The sequence below is a fragment of the Salvelinus namaycush genome, chromosome 28 (genome assembly GCF_016432855.1).
Source record: "Salvelinus namaycush isolate Seneca chromosome 28, SaNama_1.0, whole genome shotgun sequence".
Taxonomy (NCBI): Eukaryota; Metazoa; Chordata; class Actinopteri; order Salmoniformes; family Salmonidae; genus Salvelinus; species Salvelinus namaycush.
In genome coordinates this window covers 44,389,956-44,407,728 of record NC_052334.1, presented here as the reverse complement: position 1 = coordinate 44,407,728, position 17,773 = coordinate 44,389,956, and the positions used below count along the sequence as shown (strand labels likewise).

At 43.2% G+C, this 17,773-nt stretch overlaps 1 protein-coding gene across 1 annotated transcript in view; it reads left to right on the top strand.

Moving 5' to 3' along the window:
* Positions 1-17,773, top strand: part of LOC120023707 (protein Smaug homolog 1-like) — a 90,496-nt gene that overhangs the window by 1,917 nt on the left and 70,806 nt on the right. Inside the window, exon 2 of the mRNA XM_038967773.1 lies at positions 1,399-2,005. Within this exon, the coding sequence (XP_038823701.1) occupies positions 1,810-2,005 (196 nt within the window). The 5' untranslated portion in view covers positions 1,399-1,809. The remainder of the gene's footprint in view (positions 1-1,398; positions 2,006-17,773) is intronic.

Sequence of the window (17,773 nt, the reverse complement as noted above, 5' to 3'; positions counted from 1 at the left end):
ATAGATCAGATATTGCAAACAAATAATCGGAACTAAAAACTACACACATATTTTGGAATTTCTGTGCGTCTTTGACAATCGCTAATCAATATCCAAAAATGGCACACGTTTTTCCCGCAAAACTGCACATCAAAATGTTCTCTCTTGTGGCACCAATGTGAGAGGTTTTGGCAGGGGCAAAGGTGTTGCAGTAGTGTGTGTAATTACAAGTCAACCTGGGGAGCTTTGTGTTCTTATTGCCCTAGAAAAAGGAACTGGTCCATGGAATTCAAGCGAACGGAACTCAGACCACCTCTTGAGATTGTCTCAGTTCTGTTTGCTTCGGGAGCTCTTCTGAGGGGTCCTTTTGGAATGTTAACCATTAACCAAAAATTAGGCGAACTGCACAGAGTTCATAAAAATTGTCTGAAAGGGACCAAGTGTGAAAACACCCTTAATTGTGCAATTTTACATCTAGCTAAGATGTTTGGTGCAGTATTTTTCAATCTTTCATTGAATGATAACAAACACTTAATGTTCCCACTCCTACTAGAAGAAGTACTGTTAACCAATCACTGATGAAGGGGAGTAGACTTCGGCTACCGAACTTTGACTTGCCTCAAGAAAAAATGTGAGCTCGAACAGCCCGAAGAAAAACCTGCCGAACACCGAAACTAACAAAAACATCACAAAAATGTGTCCTAATATATGCACTAACTGCTTTGACTGGGAAGCATGTGACAAGCTTTAGCGTAACTGGGGAGGAAGTGTAGTTCGTCAACTGGGGGCACACACACTGTGCAAAACTGCTACAGATAGTGATGCTTTTTTTATTTGAAAGATTATTTTTTGCTGATATGCCCTTTATCTTTCATATGTTTCGCAAACAATGGTTATTTCTAAACATTTAAACACAGTGTCGGAATTGTAATTCACACAACCATGGGCGACGCGAACCACTTAAAAGCCTACGCAGGAGGGTTTTCGAGAGCTACTTTGAACATAGCTGTCTGTAACATTAAAACATAAGGGACCAGCGCCCTTCTCTTTAGAAATACCAGTCGGGATGTTGCGCCAATTACTGACAATCATATTTTTTGTCCCGGTGGTGAATACCACAGCCCGCATCTATACGGTAGAGCGTAACTACTTTTAGATGAAAAGTATGATACATACAGGCTTTGTTGCAGTAAGGAATAGGTGTCACTAATATCGTGGTTTTCAAAGGAGAACAGTTTCTTTCAATAATCGTCAATTTTCAAGTCTGCGGAGAGCAGTGTTTGCTGAAGCAACGGGCACTGTCACATTTCCTCAGTGTTTTCTTATTCACGGTCGGTAAAGACTTTGCTGGATGGGTTTTGGGACGCTGTGTGAACGTGTGTGACCATGTCTCTCAACCATTTATTTCCATAATTTCAGGTCTAAGGGGGATCCCTGTGGAAAATGGCAACAAGGGTAACGCTGGTGTGACAGTGCAGGAAGAAAGCTGACTCTCCCGTCTGACTGTTAACCCCCGCCCTTTGGCAGATGCACCAAGGAGAGCACCTTGCTCCCCTCAAGCTGAAGCTACACTTGCAATGCTAAAAGCCCGGATGATGATATGCCACTTGAACTGAGCACACCTACTGCTGTCCACTCAACATCAACAACAGAAACAGGCAAAGAGAAGAGCACAACCAACCCGAGAAAGCGAGAGGAACACAACACAAGCTTTGACAAAAGTTCCAGTCCCACAGCACCAAGACCTCCGTTAACCTAATTCTCTCGTGACACCAGGGGGGGTCACTCTAACTGGTTTCCCCGTTCTGCTTCGTGCCTGTCCCCCAGACCATGATGTTTCGCGACCAGGTGGGTGTCCTGGGAAGCTGGTTTAAGGGATGGAATGAGTGTGAGCAGACAGTGGCTCTGCTGTCGCTGCTGAAGCGGGTGTCGCGGACCCAGGCCCGCTTCCTGCAGCTGTGTCTGGAGCACAGCCTGGCCGAGTGCACCGAGCTCCACGTGTTGGAGGGGGAAGCCAATAACCCAGGTAGGCCCACTGACACACATTATCTCCATCTTGACTGTCCATTGAAGTTGATGATTACCAATGGCTGTGCTCCGTTGAAGTTGGGGAAGGGTTAGTGCTTCTGGTACTGATGCCACTTCAAAAACACACACACATTTGAAGGTATGTCATTCCCTATAACAGCCTTACGCACTTCTACAGACAGCGAAGGGTTAACCGTGCCCATTGCCCAGTCAGTGTATTGTGGCATGCACTAGCTGGCCTCGCACCATCTTTGAATTGGACACCAAATCATACATGACTCCAGTGCTCTGCTGTGGGGATAAATCAGTTGGGGGGTCTGGTTTGTTGCATCAGGCTGGTACGTGACTATGGAAACACCCTGGCAACCAAACTGACTCATGAAAAATAGAGTGGAGCTCTGGCTGGTGTGCTGTGATGATGAGAAAAGCCACTGTGTGTGTGTACTGATCTGATGTCTACAGCTGTATAGCTGGTACCACCACTGTCTGCACTGCCTTAATACACATTGATGAGAAACCGTCTGTTAAGATGGATACCTTATCATTTTCTCCTACACACACACATAAATGCACAGCATGCACATACACAGCAACATGGGATTCCCATCAGTTTATTCTGGGCAGTGGCTGCCTCTTTTGGCCTCACCTTGCTTCTCTCTCCACTGTGTTCTCCCAGTTATACAAGGAGGTTATAATGCAGTATGGCCCCTTACTGTTCAATATAAATATGGACGTGTTGCCATAGACTTCCAGTCATTGCGCTAACGCGAGTAAGCAATTAGTAACTTTCTTCAAACTGCACATAGAGACATAAAAATGGTATCAACTCGTTACATCTGCTACTGGGGAAATAGATAAAGGGCTTTTTTGGCAAAACCCCCAAATATCCCCTTAAGCGGGTCACGCCCTAGTCAAGTGTTCACTGTCAGAGATCAGAGGAGGCAGAGAAGACTCAGCGAGGACGGGTTCAAATCATCAACTCGTGGGTTTATAGGAATAGTTTAGCTCCATTTGGGATCATACTGCTTTAAGGAGCTTGTTTTAATAGTAGGCTGGTCCCATATCTGTTTGGCCAACTCTTATGGTCATTGTCACGCTGAACAGATCTGGGACCAGGCTAGTGGTTGTACAGTGGTGGTGAACTGGACATGAATGTGACTGTATGGATCTTGATGCTATGAAGTGTAGCCAATCGGCTGCTCAATGGGTACATCCCAGTACCTCTGAATATCTGCCTTCCTTGTTTCTCTTAATTCTTGAAAATTGATGTGTAAATGGACTGGGTATATTTTCTCATTGCTGTTTTCACCTACTGTATTAAATCCATTCAGATTAGCAATCCTGAAGGAGAAAGTGCAAGCAAATAAAAATACAACCTAAGATTATTAGGAACACTGTTTATAGCTACTTAGCCATTTGTCTGGGTCTTGCCACGCCTGTCAGCCTCACCTGTGTCAGCCTGCGGTCGACCCTGCTTCCGTTGACTCGACAAGTTGAGCGGGACAGTCGGCAATGCCCCCAGCAATGGAACATTGTTCCAGTGCTGCTGCAATGTTGTCTATGGATCAATTATGTGGCTATACATAGTCTTTCTGGAATGTAAGGACTACTGACTGTCTTTGCTCTCTGTCTACACTGATATCAAGTGTATGCCAGTTGTTTGAATCGTATCTATTGTCATGTTCATTGTCATCTCTTCAGACACAGAAGTGTGGATGGCAAGGAACATTTTTTAAAATCATCTCAAGCTAATTGGCTCAGACAGATTTTAGATGTGTAAGTTTAACACTTGTTGTGGTTGTCGTCAATTTTTTTAATAGTTGTGGGAGAATTGGAAAAATATCCATCTGTGGTAGAAATGGAAGCCTGTGGCCCTCGCAGGGTTAACTTGCAGCTGGAAGCTCCAAGTTGAGTGGAAAGGTGCAACTATTTGGAAAGTGCTGTACTAATGAAAGGAATCCACAATGACCTACTTATTTCACTGCGTGAAGAGGCTGCCTTGTTCTCCTGAACAGAGTGATGCAACTTATTTTCTGCTTGTCACAGCATCAAGTCAAAAGACGATGTATGTGTGTGAGAAAGAGACTGGGGTGAGGGAGATTTATTTTAGTCACTCGATGATATTACATTTTCAGATTTGGCAGAGAGATTTGGGATTTTGACTAGGTTCAAGTAATTTGATTTGCTACTTTGAGCACCTGAAATAGAGATCTATAAGCACGTACACTACTGTTCAAAAGTTTGGGGTCTCTTAGAAATGTCCTTGTTTTTGAAGGAAAAACACTTTTTTTTTGTCCATTTAAATAACATCAAATTGATCAGAAATACAGTGTAGACATTGTTAATGTTGTAAATGACCATTGTAGCTGGAAACGGCAGATTTCTTTTTTTAATGGAATATCTACATACAGAGGCCCATTATCAGCAACCATCACTCCTGTGTTCCAATGGCACGTTGTGTTAGCTAATCCAAGTTTATCATTAAAGGTACGTATCTACCAACTGGATATCTTAAAGTTGGGGAGAAAAAGAGGGGTGTTTACTAGAGGTCTTCACGGATCCGTGTGTGGCAAAATTTAAGATCTATCTAATCAATGGAAGATGGAATTAAAGTTATAGAATTATGTGTTTAAAGGAGAAGGATAGGCTACAACGACCAAGAGTCAACAGGTAGGCTGCTACTTAATATTCTGAATGGAGTTTTTACTTTATTTGTAGCTGTAGGATGATAAAGGGCATGCACTACAGCCTCAATTAGCCTAGCTAGCTAACGTTAGCCAGCATAACTAGCTTCTCCAGGTTTGATGCAGTCAAGACAGGTACTATGTAGTCATATGATAAATAACCTAGCTATGGCAGCTATTAGTCTACTGTAGCGCAAGTCTGACTGGTTGGTTGCTGTCTCTCCCTCCCTGCTTCCTGTGTCACTTAAATGTGGTGTATTTGCAGACTGCAATTTCTTGATATGGGTGTTCCCTGATATCAGAAAATGGCCATTGATACCTGCCATTGGTCAGTTCCGATGTTATGAGACTGAAGATTTCTCGACACAGATGATTTGTTTACATAGCAGGTTAGGATAACTAGTGTGGCAGGTTAGGATAACTAGCGTGGCAGGTTAGGATAACTAGCGTGGCAGGTTAGGATAACTAGCGTGGCAGGTTAGGATAACTAGCGTGGCAGGTTAGGATAACTAGCGTGGCAGGTTAGGAGACTGAGGTTAGGAAAAGTGTTAGGGTTAGCTACAATGCTACTGTTGTTAACTGTTGCCCTTGACACAAAATAAACTGCTATGGACCAATGAGTATAACTTGACATCAAGAAACACCTATATCAGAATACGCCGCAAATTGTGGTCAATACGGCCCCTCTAGAGCGGCACCTCTCTCTCCCTCCTCTCGCGCTTTATCAGCTCTGGCTAATAAAGTAGCTTAAAAAATTACTTCTCTGCTGCGACTCTGGATCCAACCAGGTCTATACGGAACTAATCTAGTTGTCGTCGGGTCTGTTTGGAACTGGTCTCCTATATTTAACAAAAATATTTATGCATATTGGGTCCGGGTGGGAAAGCCGCAGGTCCATTTCGGAATGGTTCCAACTTTTTGGACCTGTAAAGACCTCTAGTGTTTACCCCTCTCTACCCCCTCTGTCCCAGAGGCAGACTGCAGAGCAGGACAGGGTAGGGGGGTGGGGGTTGGGCGAGGACAGGGGGGCCTACTGTTATGAATGACTGACTTCATTGGAGCGTTTTTCACTGTGGACTGACTGGTAGAGGGGAGGCAGGAAGGGCGGGTGGCTAACGTACAGGCAGCTATTCTGTGGCACTCACCGCTCAGGCATGTGTGTGTTTCTCTATTCCTTTCTATTTCTACTAACCCTCTCTTCCCTCTACCTCTTTCGTCCTCAGTATCTCTCCCTTTTTCTCCATATCTGTGTCTTTAGCACCCCAAACCTAGTTTTCTTATTGAAAAATGGAGATGATGCAACACCTACACGTCCCATTATCCTATTTTCCTCCACTGTCATGTTCAGCCTATTACTTTTTAGGCTAATAGCTGTGTATATATGTCCAGGAATATCCACTTCAAACTGAACAGGTGCTCTGTTGGTCAGGACTAAGAAGCACTGGCACTCTTGTCCAGTTCCATCTAAGAGCATCTTCTTTTATGGACAGAATGGAGGGCTGTCACATTTGAGATTCTGTCTGCAGTGCCATCGCACACATTCTCCAATGTTGTACCGCAGGGGACATCGAGCTGGATTGGTCAAGTGTTGGTAGCGCCGCTCGCTCATTGAGAAGTGGCGGAGACGAGGATAATTCAGTGTGGCAAAGACATGATGGCATAGTCACCTCAGGGAGCTGTCATGTAACATTAGGAGGACCTGGCTGTCAGAGCAGCCTTTGTGAGGACCACACTGTCCCTATAGAAGGACTCTTCAGGAAGTGGTCATGTCTGATCTTTTTTTTTTTTTTTGCCTGGTTCTGTATGTGCTGTTTTGCCAACTCCTGTGGTCATTGCGATCCCAACTAAGGGATGGCACAAACAGACCTGGCACCAGGCTTATCTCTTACCACCTTTCCCAATTGATTGGTTCACTGCATGTTGTAGCCTATAATCATCTGCTGTTGGTCACCTCATTTCGGACGTCATACTCCCCCAGCCTTCACTTGGCCTACTACACTACCGCTGATGGAAAAAGCACGGACGGAAAACAGCATTCCTTGCTGACGTTGTGAATGGGTTCCGGTGATGGGGATATTGTCTAGGAATGTAGACATGGAACATAGTTGGGAAGTAAGAGCGTGAACGCAGGGGATATAATAGGGCTTTCCAATGGAATAAAAAAAGTAATGGTTTAGGAAATTATAAGAAGGAAAAATAGTAGGGAGTTATGTTAGGACAGCTTCAATATCTTGTATTTGTGGGGTGCCATTTTCTTCTACCAGGGCAATAGTGTATTGTATAAGTCAGTGCACTAGTGACCAGCATCAAATCATTACTATTGCAAACCCTGAAGTTCTGGTTGCCATATTGGATTTTTATAAAAGTAATTTTGAATCAATACAGTGCCTTCAGAAATTATTCATACCCTGTGACTTATTACTCATTTTGTTAGTTACAGCCTGAATTTAAAATGAAATAAAGAAAAAAGTTTCTCACCCATCTACACACAACACCCCATGATGACAAAGTGAAAACATGTTATTAGAAATGTTAGCAAATGTATTGAAAATTAAATATAGAAAGATCTCATTTACATAAGTAACCACACCCCTGATTCAATACATGTTAGAATCAGCTTTGGCAGTGATTACAGCTGAATCTTTCTGGGTAAGTCTAAGAGCTTTGCACATCTGGATTGTACAACATTTGCACATTTATAATAAAAAAATTCTTCAAGCCCTGTCATGTTGATCATTGCCAGAAAGCCATTTTCAAGTCTTGCCATAGATTTTCAAGACGATTTAAGTCAAAACTGTAACCAAGCCACTCGGGAATATTCAATGTCATCTTGGTAAGCAATTCCAGTGTATATTTGGCCTTGTTTTAGGTTATTGTCATGCTGAAAGGTGAATTTGTCTACCAGTGTCTATTGGAAAGCAGACTGAACCAGGTTTTCCTCTAGGAATTTAAAAAAATCTCCTTAGTACTTGCCCGATGACAAGCATACCCATAACATGAGGCAGCATGAACATATGAAGAGTGGTACTCAGTGTTGTGTTGGATTTGCCCCAAACATAACACTTTGTATTCAGGACATAAACTTAATTTCTTTGCCACATTTTTAGCACTTTTACTTTAGTGTCTTATTGCAGACAAGATTCATGATTTGAAATATTTGTATTCTGTACAGGCTTCCTTACGTTCACTCTGTTATTTAGGTTTGTATTGTGGAGTAACTACAATGTTGTTGATCAAGTTTTCTGCTATCACAGCCATTACTCTGTAAATGTTTTAAAATCCCTGAGCGGTTGCCTTCCCCTCCGGCAACTGAGTTAGGAAGGACACCTGTATCTTTGTAGTGACTGAGGGCTATTCAACGTCTACCAATAGGTGCCTTTCTTTGCGAGGCATTGGAAAACCTCCCTGGTCTTTGTGGTTTAGTCTGTGTTTAGAAACTCACTGTTTGACTGAGGGACCTTACAATTATCTGTATGTGTGGTGTACAGAGATGAGGCAGTCATTCAAAAATCATGTTAAACACTATTATTGCACACAGTGAGTCCATGCAACTTATGTGACTTGTTAAGCACATTTTTACTCCTGAACATATTTAGGCTTGCCACAAGGAAGGGGTTACATTTTTGTATTTTATTTTTTATTTCACCTTTATTTAACCAGGTAGGCCAGTTGAGAACAAGTTCTCATTTACAACTGCGACCTGGCCAAGATGAAGCAAAGCAGTGCGACACAAACGACACAGATGAAGCAAAGCAGTGCGACACAAACAACACAGTTACACATGGAATAAACAAACGTACAGTCAACACAATAGAAAAATCTATGTTCAGTGTGTGCAAATGTAGTAAGATTAGGGAGGTAAGTAAATAATTACAGTTTAGCATTAACACAGGAGTGATAGATGTGCAGATGATGATGTTCAAGTAGAGATACTGGGGTGCAAAAGAGCAAAAATAAATAACAATATGGGAATGAGGCAGTTGGGTGGGCTATTTACAGATGGGCTGTGTACAGCAGAGAACTGGAAGGAAAGGTGGCCAATGGAGGAGTTGGCTTTGGGGATGACCAGTGAAATATACCTGCTGGAGCGGGTGCTACGGGTGGGTGTTGCTATAGTGAGCTGAGATAAGGCGGGGCTTTACCTAGCAAAGACTTATAGATGACCTGGAGCCAGTGGGTTTGGCCACGAATATGAAGCGAGGGCCAGCCAACGAGAGCATACAGGTTGCAGTGGTGGGTAGTATATGGGGCTTTGGTGACAAAACAGTTGGCACTGTGATAGACTGCATCCAATTTGCTTAGTGGAGTGTTGGAGGCTATTTTGTCAATGATCGGTAGGATAGTCAGTTTGACGAGGGTATGTTTAGCAGCATGAGTGAAGGAGGCTTTGTTGTAAAATCGGAAGCTGATTCTAGATTTAATTTCGGATTGGAGATGCTTAATGTGAGTCTGGAAGGAGATTTTAGTCTAACCAGACACCTAGCTATTTGTAGTTGTCCACATATTCTAAGTCAGAACCGTCCAGGGTAGTGATGCTGGACGGGCGGGCAGGTGCGGGCAGCGATCGGTTGACAGAACAAAATGTGAAATTCAAGGGTTGTGAATACTTTCGGAAGACACTGTATATGTAAACTATATGTCCTCCAGGATGGAGTCACACACAATTTTATAGATTAGGGAAAAAGTAGTAGTGGGTGAAGTGGAATTTGAAGTTGAACCTCCAACCCCAGAAACGACTATTACCACCCCTTTCCCAGACACCCCCGTTCTACAGTGGCTAACACCCCGACTTGCTCTCCCCAGCCTCAGCCCTCCTCCTCACCTTCCTCCTCCTTCCAGCTGCTCTTCTGAAGAATAAAAAAATCTCACCTTCCAGTCGTCTAGCTGGAGAGAAGAGTGCTTGTCGCACGTTTGGGTGCCGAACTATTTCATCGCACCCACGCGTGAGCAAACAGTTTATTTCTGCCCACTCGGCCCCATGTTCTGTGAACTCATATTGAACCTCCGGAATGGTGGGTCAGAGGACCTGCCAAACAAAATCCCTTCTAGTCTCATCTCTGAACAGTCGGAATCAAACATCACTTTTTCCCCTTCCCAACTCTCACGGCAGCCCAAAATCTCGACTTCACTGAATGAAAGAAACGGTGACTGAGGAAGCTCTCTTTGTAGCTCTTCCGAATGACTATTGGGAACCACACTGCCACTAATGCCCTCAAAGTATTCATACCCCTTCACTTATTCCCCATTTTGTCGTTAAAGCCTGAGTTCTCACCCATCTACACAATGCAACATAATGACATTTGTTCAAATGTTTGGGAAAATGAAATACAGGTACTGTATCTCATTTACGTAAGTATACACACCCCTTTGCTATAACACTCCAAATTGAACTCGGGTGCATCCAATTTCCTTGGATCATCCTTGATGTCACTACAACTTGGAGTCCACCTGTAGCCGATTCAATTGTTTGGACATTTAGAAAGAAACACACCTGTGTATATAAGGTCCCACAGTTGACAGTGCATGTCAGAGCAGAAACTACGCCATGAGCTCCAAGGAACTGTTCGTAGATCTCCAAGATAATTGTGGTGAGGCATATATCTGGGAAAGGGTATAAAACAATTTCTAGAATGTTGAAAGTTTCCAAGAGCGCAGTGGTCTCAATCAGTGGGAAATTGGAAAAACAAATGGAATTACCCAGACTCTGCCTAGAGCTGGCCGTATAACCAAACTGAGCAACTGGGCAAGAAGGACCTTGGTCGGGGAGGTGACTAAGAACTGACAGAACTACAGAGTTCTTTTAGCTGAGATGGGAGAAACTACCAGAAGGACAACCATTTCTACAGTACTTCACCAACTCCTTTAGAAAAAGACACAACTGGAGTTTGCGAAAAGGCACGTAAAAAGACTGAGATCATAATGCAAAAGATTCTGTGGTGTAATGAGACAAATGTACATTTTTGGCCGGAATGCAAAGCGCTATCTCTTGAATCGCATTGAAATCTGTGGAAAGACCTGAGGATTGCTGTTCACTGCTGCTCCCCATCTAACTTAACAGAGCTTGAGAAAATCTACAAGGAAGAATTTGAGAAAATCCTGATGTGAAAAGCTGATACAGCCAAGACGACTCAAAGCTGTAATCGTCACCAAAGGTGCTTCTACAAAGTATTGACTCAGGTGTGAATACTTATGTCAATGAGATCTCTGTATTTCATCTTCAATAAATGTTCAAACATTTCTAAAAACATGTTTTCCCTGTCATTATGGGGTATTGTGTGTAGGTCAGAGAAATAATCCATTTTCAATTCCGGGTGTAACACAACAAAATGTGGAATAAGGCAAGGGGTATGGATACTTTTTGAAGTTACTGTAGTGTGAGTCGAGCCTGAATGAAAGTACTGATGTCAAGTTAGACAATTTCTTTGACCTGGAAACATTTTTGATGAAAAGATGTGATTTTGATTCATCTGCTTGAGGAATAGGTTTACACATGGATCAATATTTTGTCTGTGGTCATATGATTCATTCACTTCTTGATTCCAACTTGTGGTAAGATCTTTAGATTGGGAGTTCAATCCACGCACGGCCGAGTCATTACCAAAGACTAAGAACCTGATGCGTCTCTGCTTGGCATTCAGGAGATAGGGTAAGGCCCTGCGATAGACTAGCAGTCCTGTCCAGGGAGTGTGGTTGTACCTTAAGCTGCCTCGTGCTACAGAAACAGGAGTTCTATCGCATGGTTTATGCAGCCAAATGTTATTCCAAGTGAAGCAGTGCTCAGTGCTGTGGACTATTTTGATGCGTTACCAGTGGACTGGTATGGATTTCGGGAGACTCATTTCTGTTGAGCATTCTGCACGGAGGGGTGTGGTAAGATATTGTAAGACCATCTGCTGCCAAATGGAGCTATCTGATCTACCTCCCCGTAGATTTGATTTTGTTCGGCCCAAACCCGTTGAAATTAAACCGCTATCTGCTGGCCCACAGCTTCTAGGTTGAGACCAACGGAAGGGGTGCAACGACGGCTGAAACCTTGCTTCTACCGGTCGCGCTAACCATTTTTAGCAGCTGTGTGGTTTGACCGACGGTGTGAACGTATCAGCACTTGGTGTCCGAGACTGCGCATGTAATATCGTTCAGTCTTCACCCTCTGTCCGACAGGTGAAACACATTGGCAACACCCATTAATGAATAAGCAGCAGACACCAAGCATTTGATGTTTCCCTATATAGCCCCTAGCCCTGCCTTTCTCCTGAGGCAGCTGGACATTCTTGGTGGCATTAAACAGTGCATTTCATTGTATACAGAAGCTAGGCTTGGGCGCCATCCAGAACCCAACTAACTATGTGTGCACTCACTGCAAGCACTGCTGAGACATCAAGAAGACAAGCTGGGAACACAGAGCACCAAGCATGGGGTTGGCCTGGGACAGGACTGACTGTCCACTACAGGCCGATATAACAGCCTTTATGTAGCATACGGTATGTGATGGAGACAATAGAGCCATTGATGTACAGTACCAGTACCAGTCAAAAGTTTGGACACACCTTTTCTTTATTTTGACTATGTTCTACATTGTAGAATAATAGTGAAGACATCAAAATGATCAGATAACACCATATAGTAACCAAAAAAGTGGACATATATATTGGAGATTCTTCAAAGCTGCCACCCTTTGCCTTGATGACAGCTTTGCACACTCTTGACATTCTCTCAACCAGCTTCATGAGGTAGTCACTTGGAATGCATTTCAATGAACAGGTGTGCCATGTTAAAAGTTAATTTGTGAAATGTCTTTCCTTCTTAATGTGTTTGAGCCATTCAGTTGTGTTGTGACAAGGGAGGGGTATTATACAGATGACAGCCCTATTTGGTAAAGACCAAGTCCATCATTACTTTAAGACATGAAGGTCAGTCAATATGGAAAATTTCAAGAACTTTTAAGGTTTTTTGAAGTGCAGTCGCAACAACCATCAAGCGCTATAATGAAACTGGCTCTCATGAGGACCGCCACAGGAAAGGAAGACCCAGAGTTACCTCTGCTGCAGAGGATAAGTTCATTAGAGTTACCTGAACCTCATATTGCAGCCCAAATGAATGCTTCACGGAGTTCAAATAACAGACACATCTCATCAACTGTTCAGAGGAGACTGTCGTGAATCAGGCCTTCATGGTTGAATTGCTGTAAAGAAACCACTACTAAAATACATCAAGAAGAAGAAGAGACTTGTATGGGCAAAGAAACACGAGCAATGGACATTAGACCTGTGGAAATCTGTCCTTTGGACTTATGAGTCCAAATTTGAGTTCTTTGGTTCCAACCGCCATATCTTTGTGAGATGCAGAGTACGTAAACGGATGATCTCTGCATGTGTGGTTCCCACCGTGAAGCATGGAGAAGGAGGTGTGTGTGTGCTTTGCTGGTGACACCGTCTGTGATTTATTTAGAATTCAAGGCACACTTAACCAGCACGGCTTCCGTAGCATTCTGCAGCGATGCGCCATCCCATCTGTTTTGCGCTTAGTGGGTCTATCATTTGTTTTTCAACAGGACAGTGACTCAAAACATCCCTCCAGGCTGTGTAAGTGCTATTTGACCAAGAAGGAGAGTGATGGAGTGCTGCATCAGATGACCTGGCCTCCACAATCACCCGGCCTCAATCCAATTGAGATGGTTTGGGATGAGTTGGACCACAGAGTGAAGGAAAAGCAGCCAACAAGTGCTCAGCATATGTGGGAACTCCTTCAAGACTGTTGAAAAAGCATTCCAGGTGAAGCTGGTTGAGAGAATGCCAAGAGTGTGCAAAGCTGTCATCAAGGCAAAGGTTGGCTACTTTGAAGAATCATCTAAAATATATATGTTGATTTGTTAAACACTTTTTTTGGTTACTTCTTTATTCCATATGTGTTATATCATAGTTGTGATGTCTTCACTGTTATTCTACAATGTAGAAAATAGTAAAAATAAAGAAACTCATGAATGAGTAGGTGTGTCCAAACTTTTCACTGGTACTGTACATTAGAGCTATTGATGTACAGAGTTGGGCAAACTGGGTTTGAGAACTATTTTAGGGGAGGCTTTAGCACTTGGAAAGATGTTTAATTGTCACAGCAGTCGACCACACACACACAATCTGTCTCTGACTGCATCCCTTCCAGCCATGTCCTTCTCCCCTCACTGAATTAAGGTGTCAGCCTCCATTTTCCCTGACTGACTTCTCCTGACAGCCAGCTGATTGTCCGACACAGCATCACTGTTGTGGTGAGTCTGGATGACATCAGCAGGCGAGTCCAAGCCCATTGCAATTGTTGCTCGTAAGATCAGCACAAGAGGGGACTTCAGTGTTTCCTCTGTAAAAATGTGTAGCGTTGCGGGGGGATGGGGGCGGGGGGGGTCATCTCCCCTCCCCCTTGTTCTGGAGCTCTGGGAAGAAGGACTGAGAAGATCAGTTCTGGGGACTTTTAAAAAGGACATACTCCTCCTCCAAAAATGAATGAATGCTGACACCGTCAAAAATCTAATTTCCACTTCCAGAAATGAGCCCAATAGCATATTGGTCAAATATTTGTTAACAATTTTACATATTTGGACCATGCATATATTCTATGCATGGACCATATTATCAGGTATGCAATAAGCATGATCACCTGTAGCCCAACCGATGCAGCATAGTGGCTATAAATAGATAGGTAACCCCATGCTTCAGCCTATCTGCATTTACCTTATTGGGGTAATCATTAGCTTGATCCCAAATGTGATCTTTTAACTAGTTAGCATCCTATTGATGAATGTTATGTCCCAAGAAATTACATAAACACTGAATATAATGTATCCCAACGTATTAGGGTAACCTGTCATCCGGGGTAATATGGCCCCTGCCTGTACTTCTCACTAAAACCACTTCATGTCACCATTTTTACCCCAAGCACTACTCTTGCCACTACTCTAGCTCAACAAAAAATGTCTTGACTCATCACAATTGAAATCGCTCCATAAAAATTGAGGTAGGTTGGCGTTTTACCCCTAATTACCCAACAATTCACCTGTTACATTTAGCCCCACTCCCCTTCTCCCCTATGCACTCACAGCTAATTGAAGAGCAGTAATATGTTTAACCATGTCACTCCTAAAACTCTGGGTTTGAAATGGTGCATTTCATGCATATTTAGGAGTTGAGAAATGAATCAAGTAGGAATGGAATGCTGGGCTCCCCCTCTTTTTAACAAAGACCATTTTAAAACTGCTGTTTTGCTCGCGATTAGAAGAGTTGTTGTGCATTGACAGCTTGTCAGAATGCATGTTTGCCTCCCTATGGCAATCTTAACTTGAATGCACCTCGAGAGGAATATATATATATATATATCTCATAGAACACGATTCTACTATGAGGTTGTCTGAGTTTTCTATTCATTACTTGTTTTGTTTGCAGAGAAAGTAAATGTGGATTGTTCTTGCATCTTCAAACTGTATGTTCCATATTCTTTTTCCGTGGCGGCAATGATTTTTCCTTGCGTGGCGCAACGCCACAGTTAAATGACCGCAGCGGAAACACTGGGGGACTTTGACTCTGGTGGGTTGGGATTGACCTCACTCATCCAGTCTCTCGAAGGAACCAGTGTTCGGGTCTTAGAGGTGTGTGTGTCTTAGAGAGGGAGCGTTATGCTGAAAGGTGACACTTGTTAGGGTCTACCTGATTGTCGAGTGACTAGTCTGTTTGCAGTGTTCAAAGGTACCCTTTTGCTCTGTTAATGTGTTCTCAACGGCCACTAGTACTGCTGCATGATCGAAGGCTCTTTACAAAGTGCAACTAGGTTGTGTATTTTACCTTTGGCAAATATGGCTGTCTTGTGAATGACAAGCGCCTAGTTGAACGTATTCGCTCTTGGTTATGCTAATATTTACATTTTATAGTAGCCTATGACTGTGCAATGAATCTGAGGCCTGTAGTTTCTTGTTGGAGACTGAGGGAAATGAGGGCAGACTTGTGTGTAGAGTAGTTTTTTTTCTCAATGGGCCACCGAGTGCTGCCGTCATGTGGTCTAAGCCGGATGCTTCCTTTGTCGTCACACATACTCGCCACTCTGCCGGGCCTGCTCAGGAACTCTACTGGGAGCACTTCCCGCCTAACCCGCCCTGACACACACAACCTTCCTTCCCCACATTTAATTTTCAATTTCATTTTTTTTTTCACCTTTATTTAACCAGGTAGGACAGTTGAGAACAAGTTCTCATTTACAACTGTGACCTGGCCAAGATAAAGCAAAGCAGTTCGACACATACAACAACACAGAGTTACACATGGAATAAACAAACATACAGTCAATAACACAATAGAAAAGTCTATATACAGTGTGTGCAAATGAGGTAAGGCAATAAATAGGCCATAGTGGCGAAATAATTACAGTTTAGCAATTAAACACTAGAGTGATAGATGTGCAGAAGATGAATGTGCAAGTAGAGATACTGGGGTGCAAAGGAGCAAAAAACAAAAACAATATGGGGATGAGGTAGTTGGATGGGCTATGTACAGGTGCAGTGAGCTGCTCTGACAGCTGGTGCTTAAAGTTAGAGAGGGAGATATGAGTCTCCAGCTTCAGTGATTTTTGCAATTCTTTCCAGTCATTGGCAGCAGAGAACTGGAAGGAAAGGCGGCCAAAGTAGGAATTGGCTTTGGGGGTGACCAGTGAAATATACCTGCTGGAGCGTGTGATAAGGCTGGGTGCTGATATGGTGACCAGTGAGCTAAGGCAGGGCTTTACCTAGACTTATAGATGACCTGGAGCCAGTGGGTTTGGCGGCGAATATGAAGCGAGGGGGGGCAGCCAACGAGAGCACACAGGTCGCAGTGGTGGGTAGTATATGGGGCTTTGGTGACAAAACAGATGGCACTGTGATAGACTGCATTCAATTTTCTGAGTAGAGTGTTGGAGGCTATTTTGTAAATGACATTGCCGAAGTCAAGGACAACAGCCAGTGAAACTGCAGGGCGCCAAATTCAAACAGAAATCTCATAATTAAAATTCTTCAAACATATAAGTATTACTCAACATTTTAAAGATAATCTTGTTGTTAATCCAACCACAGAGCATACATTATGTTAGGTTAGGTTAGGTCAACGCCTACACAAAAAACCCAGCCATTTTCCAGCCAAAGAGGAGTCACAAAAAGCAGAAATAGAGATAAAATGAATCACTAACCTTTGATGATCTTCATCAGATGGCACTCATAGGAATTCATGTTACACAATACATGTATGTTTTGTTCGATAAAGTTCATATTTATTTCCAAAAATCTCAGTTTACATTGGCGCATTATGTTCAGTAATGTTTTGCCTCCAAAACATCCGGTGCTTTTGCAGAGAGCCACATCAATTTACAGGAATACTCATCATAAACGTTGATAAAAGATACAAGTGTTATTCACAGAATTAGAGCTATACTTCTCCTTAATGCAACCGCTGTGTCAGGTTTCAGATTTCAGATTTCAAAAAAGCTTTATGGCAACAGCACAGCATGCGATAATCTGAGTACTCCCAGGAATCCCAGTTCCACAATAAATGTTAGTTTTGTTCGTTAAAGTCCATCATTTATGTCCAAATACCTCCTTTTTGTTTGCGAGTTTAGTCCAGTAATCCAAATGCACAAGACGCAGGCACTAGGTCCAGACGAAAAGTCTAAAAAAGTTATATTACAGTTCGTAGAAACATGTCAAACGATGTATATAATCAATCTTTAGGATGCTTTTATCATAAATCTTCAATAATGTTTCAACCGGCATATTGAGCAGGGCTGGAGGCTCTACAGTGAAATAAGACAATAATCACTAACCAAAACAGCAATGGACAAGGCATATTGACATTAGGGAGAGGCATGCTTAGCCGAGTGATCATGGGGTCTAGTGAGTAGCTAGGCAGGCTGGAGACACGGCGATTCAGACAGCTAGCGGGCCGGGGCTAGCAGATAGGCATTCAGGGGACGTCGCGACGGAGGAGCCTGTTGAAAACCCCCCTTGGGCGGATTACGTCGGTAGACCAGTCGTGAAGGATCGGCGGGGCTCCGTATTGGCGAGGCTCCGTATTGGC